The following is a 9096-nucleotide window of genomic DNA, read 5'->3' on the forward strand; positions in this document are numbered from 1 at the left end:
TAAACGAAATAAACATTTGAAATATATGAGTTTGTATGTAATGTATGAATATAATATACAAGTTTCACTTTTTAAATGGAATTACTGAAATCAATCTACTTTTTCATGATATTCTAATTTTATGACCAGCACCTGTATGTAGCATATGTGACGTTTCAAAGTTGCTAATGAATTTTCGAAGACTGCTGTGAGGCGTCAGCCATAGATTAATCAAAGTCACATGATCAAACCCAGCTGCCGCCTTTTCTACATATGTGGGTTTTCTAAGTGGTGCTCCCGTTTCTTCTCACAGACCAAAAACATTCACGTTAAGTTGATTGGCAACTTTAAATTTAAATAAAGTGTGAATGGTTGCCTGTCTCGTTTATCTCTATGCACCAACGCCCCCATGACCCTGAGTGGAAAATGGATGGATGGAGATCACGCTACATAAGCTTGAGTATCAGATAGTAAAGAGAAAAGGTGGCATTTAAAAAAAAAAATTGAATATATACAACCATGCATCTCAGGGAAGATGCACAAAAGTGAGATGAGGTATGAGAAGGAATTCTTATTTAGCCAGCAGGACAGAAATGGAGTCGGCAATACAAAAAAATAAACTCACCAACAATTAGAAAAAAAGCAGTACGTTTTAAAGCACAGGTGATAGCACTTAAAAAAAAAGGGGGTTTTTGCAATACCTGAAGACAAAATTTGCCACTAAAGGTTAGGATGATAATGGGAGCCAGCAGACAAGAGAAAACGGATAAAAAGAAGGGAGGGTGTCCCAGCAGACATCTTTGTTGGGCAGCAATTTAGAGATTTACAGGCTCTTGTTCTTCTGTGTGCATGTGTGTTGGTGTGTGTGTGGGTTAAGACGAAGTAATTGAGCCTCCCCTCATCCAATATTTACCCACCAAACCAGGGTAATCATGCGAATTATGTTTACTGGAAACAAAGTGTCTTTCTTCCTCTTTATCTTCCTTTTTCCTTCCCACTTTCCCCCCATTCCTCCCTCTTTCTGTCTCTCCTGGCAACTAGATACCATATCGAGAGCCTGGCCAGGAGTTAATCACACACACACACGTAGGGAAAACAGGCCCATCTGTATTGATGGCCTAATTTAGATCTCTTTATTGGACTGATTTACGAGGGTTGGACAAATGTGGACATCTGGATCCATGTGACTGTATTCCCCCTGTTTTGTTTCATACTTTCACCTTGTGTTTCCTTACCTCTCTGCGAGTCAGCAATGTCCTCTTTGTCGTCTTGCTTCGGCACTTTGAGCCGACTCACCGCAACGGCGACAACCCGTCACCCTGAAACGATTCCAAAACACACCGATCAGGCTGCAGGACAAAGACACAGACCGTGATGCTTTTAGGTCTTTGAATCGCTTTCTGTCCAGCTTTGAGAGGCAATTTTTACTTCACAGCTCAATAAAAATTAAAGCAGACTCTAAAAAAAATCGTTGTGGACCTAAAATTGAGAAAATATTCCCATCTCTGAGGCTGTGAATTTAAAAGAAAGAGTCCAAAGACAAATGAAACCAAGTGGTTTGTCTTGTTTTAAGGATAGAACAACTAAAGGATGAGGGGGTGGACGCCAGGAGGGGGAGGTTGTCTCAAAGGCACATTCATCTTCAAGATCAAGCTCAGGTTTCAACTTTTATTTGTCCCAGTGGGCAGTTTCACAGCAACCATTAAACAGCTTCTTGACTTTGGGGCTTTCTCGACGTGCTGCAGCCTTTTAAAGATTACAGGAGTATTTTCCAAGCACCTGCTGAGGTCTAATAATTAAAAACACTTTAGGTTTTTGTTTCATGTTTTAGGAAAAACGTTCATGCATCACGATTGAGGTAATTGCTTTTATAATTAATATAAAATACATACGCAGAACTAAAAAGCTAAAACAGGTTATAAGAAACACTCAGATAATTCATCTTTTTATGGGTTAGGTTTGTCCAACTTCTGCAAAAACATTTTAACTATTAGTTTTTATAAAAGTGATTTTTCTTTTACCTTTAAATGATGTACTTTAAGTAATTTTACAACATCAGATTATAGCTTAGTGCTTTATTTAGACTCAAATAGTTCTGTTTAATTCTAAACAAAGAGTAGAACTATATGTTTTTTGTCCTTTTTAGAAAACTTCACAGTTCATCAGTCTGTAGTTTTTATCTGTATCATGTAAATAAATATGGATCAGGTATGTTCTTTTAAGGGTTAAGCAGATTTTGCAGCTCAAATCAATCTTTATTTAGAAAGAAAGATTGTAAAAATGACTTAAAACGTAAAGGTTGCAGACCTCCCAGGATGGAGGAAGGACGCTCCCACCGTGGCTAACACATCTGTAAATCCAAAAAAAGCTTAAAAGGCAGAAACATCTGGACTTTCTGCTTCTGCTTTTTGGATTTACCATGTCCTGAGTGAGAATATACACCAGCATACCATCAAGTCTATATTTGGTTGTTTCTGTGACCTGGCCAAAATCAAAGCTGTACCCTAGGCATGACACCATGACCACTAAAACCTCTCTACAGAAGTCTGGTGCACATTCAGAACCATCATGAACCTTTAACGCTCTCTAATGCATAATTCAAAGCCCACAGTGTAATTAATATCCACCTGAAGACCTCACCAAGACCAAAAACCAAGGGGAAGGGGGTCTAAGACTTTTGTCTTTACAGCTTGATTTATATATAGCCAAACTGCTGGGGCAAAATTTTAGTTAAAAATATTTCAAGCTAAATAAATTGGTTTATTGTCTTTGGTTTCACAGCAGCCACTGGGATGTATCGAGCCAAGATGTCTGCCAAATGGAAACATATGAAAATACAAAACGAGAGCAGTTCAGCTAGGACTACGTTCAATACCACCAATCCAATGAGACATTTAAAATCCAAAAATTCACAGTACACAGTTCGTTCAGCTAAAGCAAACTATGTTAGGTTTCCACAGGTCAGCAAAAAGAAATGATTGCACTGGATGATCAACCCATCGATGTGATGGAGGAAAAAGGATTTTGTTGTGTTTTGGAGCTGCTGGAGCCACAGTATATCCTATCCTTTAACATAAGTCACAGTAACACACTTTGTTCGTAATAAAAACAGCTTGTGGAACAACATAAACACAGTTTTTTTTAATGCAACGCAGAGCTACTGAGCTGTTGAGCAAATGGTGGCATTGATTTTAATAACTAATCTACTCATGGTCTATAATCTGCAAGTCTGCTGTAATAAAATGCAAATTAATGCAAGCACTGAATGAGAGTATTTGGCGATCCTCGTTTTAAATAACTGATTGGTATCATGGACAAAAAAATACCTTGACATCCGTATTTATGGCTTAACTCAAAGTTAGAATCTGTAGCTTGCAGGAGAAAAGCTGTTTGCACGATTCTAAAAGAAGGTTCTGTGTCGAAACTTTTAGTTTTTAGACACTGCCAGGAAAAAACTAAAAGTTTTGTGCTCCGTCTGCGAGGGTTAGCACGTGTGTTGTGTGTTTGTCTGCACTGAGACAATGACAGAGAGCCTCATTGAAATAACAGCGGTCTCGGGGGGCCAGCTAAAAAGAGAGGAAGGGTAAGGCTGGGGTAGAGGGAGTATACGAGAGTCCGGGGAATCGTTGAAGCTGTGTGTGCGCGTGGAGTGATTCATCCGTTCTGGTGGCGGCTAACCTTGGCACGTCCTGCCACGCGTGACGGGGGTTACACCCAGCCGTCCTCTACACGCGCGCGCGAGTTCGACAGGGGTGTATAGGTGGGTGTATTTAGACAAGAAGAGTCATGTTTGTGTGTGTTTGCATCTGCATGCAAGGAGAAAAAAGAGCAAATGAACCAAAAAATAAAAAAATAAATAAGGACAGAGGGGAGAAAAGTCAGTCAAGTTTGGTGTCTTTGGATGATCTTGCCCACAGGAGAAAGGGCAAAAACAAAAAGGCATGAAAAATGTGTCTGTAAGTGTGTGGCCCATTGTTCTTCTGTCAAACACACCCAGTAAATGTATGCCTGCATCAATAAGGAAAATTGCTTTAAATCTAGATTCAACTCGAAGCTCGGAGTCGGACAGATCAGACCGAGCGTATCACCTGTTGTCAGGAGTTACTGGGCGCAGAAAAGGAAGTCTGACACGATCGACGCAAAAAAACGACCTGAAGCTTTCAAGAAAGGGGAAGTAGATTAAAGGGAAGTTCTGAAGAACTTGGTTACAGGAATAGTAACATACAAACACCTGAAACACACGCACACCTCATCCTTGCTCGTTTTCTGTCACCGTTCTCTAAATTTGAACACTCGACATGTGATTATTAAAAAGGTTTGCATTTAACGAGATCCTTTTATTCCATTTTAGCTCTTCTGCAAGAACAATTAGGACTAGTTATACTGCACAAACGTTTAAATTTCTCTGCTTTCTCATCAAATTTCACAGCAAATATAAGAGTCATACACACATCTCAGAAACTTAAATCCATCTTTTTTAATATGCCTTGATTTAAACAGAGCATAAAACTTCTAACAAGTAATATACATAAAAGCATAAATATTTTAAACTGGTTTGACTGTAAAGCCCACAGGTTAACCTCGGTTGCTTTAAATTGTGTTATAATAATAAAACTGACATCGACAAACTCAAAATATTGGCATTATAAAATATGAAGAAATGAAAATAGCCATTTCCACCACTAAAATGTCATTTCATGCTTCACTATCTGGTGATAATTCTCCAAAAATGGATCTTGTCATTTTATTTTTAGAATCATCATCCACCACCAAATTTTTAAAAAATGCAGAGGACTGTTTGCACCAGTCTGTGTCTGCCTGTTAGCAAAATATCTCTTGAACTGAACAGATTTTTAGGAAACTCAGAAGAAACAATCAGATGTTCATCTACAACTGATTAAACTTCGGAGCCAACCCAATTCAAGATGGCCGGCAAAGCTAATCGACCTTAGCTAACACAACTCAGTCAACGTTACAAACAGATAGTTTGATAAAGTAGTCATTTACAACTCATGACATCTGATGTTGTTGCAGGAGACTGAAAATAACGTTATTTTTGCAGGTTTGACCAAAACAGATAAAACTTATTTCTCAACACAAGATCTAAAACTCTGGTGGAGGGCAATACGCATGAATGTTAGACCTTTAATTTAGGTTTTAGTTTTATACACATTGCAGAAACAGCTGCATGTGCATTGCCAAAGTTAGGCCCGTTTTGTAAATCTTAACATTAGTGTTTGTCTTTTCTGACCTTCTCAGGTTGTGATTCCTGCAGCCAGTTTCTTAAATCGGGCTACGTTCACACTGCAGCCAAATGTGACCCATATTTGATGTTTTTTGGATTTTTTGTCACAGCAATGTGAACATGACAAATCAGATTTTTTTCATATCCGAACCAGGTCCTTTCCACGTGTGGTACTGAATCAGATGAACACAGCGTGAACGTTCATGACGCATTTGATCCCTCACGTCAGAGTCTCAGTCTTTGCTCCGACTCTCCATCCACACATGCCTCTGCACAGAGGCAGCAGCTCCAAAAAGAAGATCATCAATAACATCTGCAATCTTTTTTACCATTTGGATGTACAGTTGACCCTGATTGGACACCAACTTTAACATCGATACACGCGCCAACACTCGCAGCGTCCATATTTACTGCTGTCAATTTCTGGGAACTGGAGAGACTCTGTTGGAGGTCGCATTTAAAACGTAACGAGAACGACCACGTAAAAACAATCTGATTCAAGACCTGCAGCGTGAACGTAGCGTTAGTTTCAAAGACTTCCCAGCACAGTAAAAAGAGGTTAATGTCCACGCTTCTCTGGAATAAGATCCCACAACGACAAATGACTGAGAAGTATATGAGTTACACTCAAATAATGATAACAGTCAAGCCTTCCAATCAGAAAGTGTTTGCCTGAAACAGAAGTGACAGTTCATCTAAAAATCAACAGATTATTTACAGATTAGCAGAAAAGAGGAAGGCACCTGGAGGGAAGTTTCTCTTCTGTCAATCATAGCAGTCGAATCACTTCTCGCACTTTCCCTTTCAGGTCCCCGATCGATTTCTGGAGGTGGCGCAGGTGACTCTTCGGGAGTTCTTCAACGCCATCGTGGCCGGGAAGGATGCGGACCCGTCGTGGAAGAAGGCCATCTACAAGGTGATCTGCAAACTGGACAGTGAGGTCCCCGAGGTCTTCAAATCGCCCAACTGCCTCCAAGAACTCCTCCACGACTGACTAGGGCGTCAGGGCAGGAGGAGCAAACCCCCGAGGACGGTCAGAAGACTGTAAGAACATTCCTCTGAAGCTCTTCGATAAAATGTGCTTGAAAAGTGTTTGACTTATTCGGAGGAAATTAGAGAAGTTTAAGGACTCTTGTTTCCAGTCTTTTAAAGACAACACTGCCCTCAAGATTTCATGCGCAAAGGGATATCTGATGCTCATGTCGGTAGGTTTTGTTGGGACTTTTTAGGAACAAAAAGCAAAAACGGCGAGCGGTTTATCCATCTCCTTCTCCTCCACGTTGTTCAGACTTTCCGTCTTTCTCAAGAAAGTTGGATGAATCTTCAAGGCCAGGAGCGAACTAATAATAAAAAAAGATGGTAATATATTTAAAAAAAGAAAGAAAAAAAAGAAAAAAATCTTTTTATCGTGGATGTTTTTAAGTTACTTTTGAAAAAACAAGAAAACAAACAAAAAAAAAAAGGTGACGTTTCTGTATTTTTTCCTCCTTTGTATGAGCTGACATCCTTCCTTCTATAAACCTTCAGTCACACGTAGAGAAAAAACACCGTAGCATTCGATCATCCTCACTGGAACAGCTAGAAATACAAAAAAACCCATCTTTAATCCCAAATTATTACCCCTCTTTTTACTTCATCTCCTCTTCCTGTTCGAGTGTCTGCCCCTCCACAGCATCAGAGACACATTTTCATCAACGCATCCTTTATATATGAAAATTATTTACCCATCTCAGTTCTTAAAGATATTTTTTACCTTGTTTATAAATTTTAGGCTTCGTTTACATTACTCTGGATATTTTTGAACACCGTTTTTGGTGAGAACAACAACAAAAAAAAAGTAAATTTTTAAAAAACATTACATTTTTCTAAGATGTACCTGGAATTAGGATACGAAACCTTTTGAAATCAATGACATAGCTGCTGTTTTCACACATGCCCAATTTCACTTTATGCTCTAAAAAGCAAACAATGGAACAGTTTCATTTTTTGTTGCTTTTTAATCATTTTTTTTCCTACGCTTTAGTTTTCACTTTGATCGTTTGGTGCAAAGGTTAATAACTGAAAAGAAAATTAACAACAAAGAGAAGAAAAAAATTAGCTTTACGAGACTCTTTGGCCAAGATATTTTAGTTTGTCGAACGTGGACGTTCTCGCCACCTGCTGGTGATCCATGGGTGTTTCAGTGTTTTTGTCAGAATGAAGATATTTTCATAAACAAAAAATATCCAGAGTTGTGTACACAGGAATTCATTTGAGCACATCAGTGACCAAACCCGAGCCCTGTTGTTTCAGACAAATAAACATTTTGTTGACAATCAGTTGAGAAAAATCTGCATCCTCTCTTTGACCCGCAATGAAACTCAGAAAATAAATTTAGAAAATTATTCACAGGTAGCCTTGGAGTCAAATCGGTTCGGATCGAAATGATCTATAGAAAGCCTTCAGATGACAAAATAGTTTTACCTTTTCAGCCAGATTTAACACAAATAAATGCTAAATAAATTAACAAAGCATTCCTCGAAGGAACACGTATCACCCACCGCCTTTCACGCCAGTTTTAAACTAAACTATCACGTATTATGTTGATAAATTGTTAAATCTTGAAAACAATGCTGGAAGAGCTGGAGCTCAAAGTATGTGTTGGGAATGACTCTCAGCCACTAAAAGACCAAATTTTAGCTCAATATCTGTCAAACCGACTGAGTTTTGGCCATTTTTGTGTTTGTTTTTGCGACCATCTTGAATTGGATTGACTTGTTTTAGCAAAATCCATCCAGGGGTTCATGAGAGGTTTTGCCAACAAACAAACAGTGTTGACTGTGTTCCTTTACCTAAAACCTAAAGCTGCCTTCACCTTTAGGCGGCTCTGGAGAAACTTTGTTGAGATCTAAGCCTTTAAAAAACTAAATAAATAAATCAATAACTGGAATAAAGTTAGAGGAACTACAACACAAACAAGACTAATGATGAAAACTGTTGCATCTCAGTAACATTTCTTTATAAATTCACCACTTAAATAAAAAAAAGAGAACAATTCTTCTTCTTTTATTAAAAATAAAGACTGAGAATGACCCTAATATTCAGTATGAAAAGAACTATTTATTGCATTATTATAGTTTCTTTAAATTTCATGTTTTCAGTCAATAAATCCTACATCCTGAACAACTTTTTTTTTTTCCCTGGCAGACAAACTATGTCCTGAAAGAGGCAACATGAAGCTAACTATGATTAGTTTGTCCTTTTAAATAAAAGGCACCGATGTATAGAAAGCGGGTGAAAAACACAACAGAGGCTGTAGCATTTCTTGGAAATTTGTTGCACAAAAACTGGATAAAACCAAATGGAGTGAAGTGGGTTTCATCAGGTTAGCAGTTCTGTTTTCCTTGAAGAACTTCAGATGATTAATCTTTGGTTTCCCCGTTAACGAGGCTCAAACACACACCGACTGTTTTGTACAATCATGAGTTCTGGTTACTCGTTTTCATCTCTGAAACTTTTTATTTCGACGGCAAACCACAGTTAGAAAACTCTTTGTGCTCTGATTGGCTGGGAGGAGGCAGCTGGAATTGGTCATGTGTGACGTTTATGGGAAAATAATGCTGATATTTCTAACTTGTATAGATGTAATAATTATTCCAATATTGTTATTTATAAGAGAATTATTCCTTTTAATGTAATTCTGATGGTGATTATTATTATTATTATTATTATTATTATTAATACTGCTTGCTACAGATTTGACCAGTGGTTTTGCTCATTGTTTATCCATCACACTGCAACATGAAATAAATTATTCTTTGAACAAAAACCAGAGTTGCGTGTTGTGACTCGGAGGGCTCCAAAGTGGCTGCCCACGTGCACAAACCACCTCC

At 38.3% G+C, this 9096-nt stretch overlaps 1 protein-coding gene and 1 long non-coding RNA gene across 5 annotated transcripts in view; one reads left to right on the forward strand and one right to left on the reverse strand.

The window, feature by feature from the left end:
- prox1a (prospero homeobox 1a) overlaps positions 1-6801 on the forward strand; it is a 45560-nt gene extending 38759 nt beyond the window's left edge. For all 3 annotated transcript variants that reach the window (XM_037973930.1, XM_017426933.3, XM_017426934.3), the window contains one exon: positions 6033-6801. In XM_037973930.1, the coding sequence (XP_037829858.1) occupies positions 6033-6218 (186 nt within the window). In that variant the 3' untranslated portion in view covers positions 6219-6801. The remainder of the gene's footprint in view (positions 1-6032) is intronic.
- The window catches only part of LOC108242194, a 249138-nt gene that overhangs the window by 181121 nt on the left and 58921 nt on the right, over positions 1-9096 (reverse strand). For both annotated transcript variants that reach the window (XR_005232765.1, XR_005232764.1), the window contains exon 3: positions 1215-1298. This is a non-coding gene — a long non-coding RNA (uncharacterized LOC108242194). The remainder of the gene's footprint in view (positions 1-1214; positions 1299-9096) is intronic.

The sequence above is a fragment of the Kryptolebias marmoratus genome, linkage group LG23 (genome assembly GCF_001649575.2).
Source record: "Kryptolebias marmoratus isolate JLee-2015 linkage group LG23, ASM164957v2, whole genome shotgun sequence".
Lineage (NCBI taxonomy): Eukaryota > Metazoa > Chordata > Actinopteri > Cyprinodontiformes > Rivulidae > Kryptolebias > Kryptolebias marmoratus.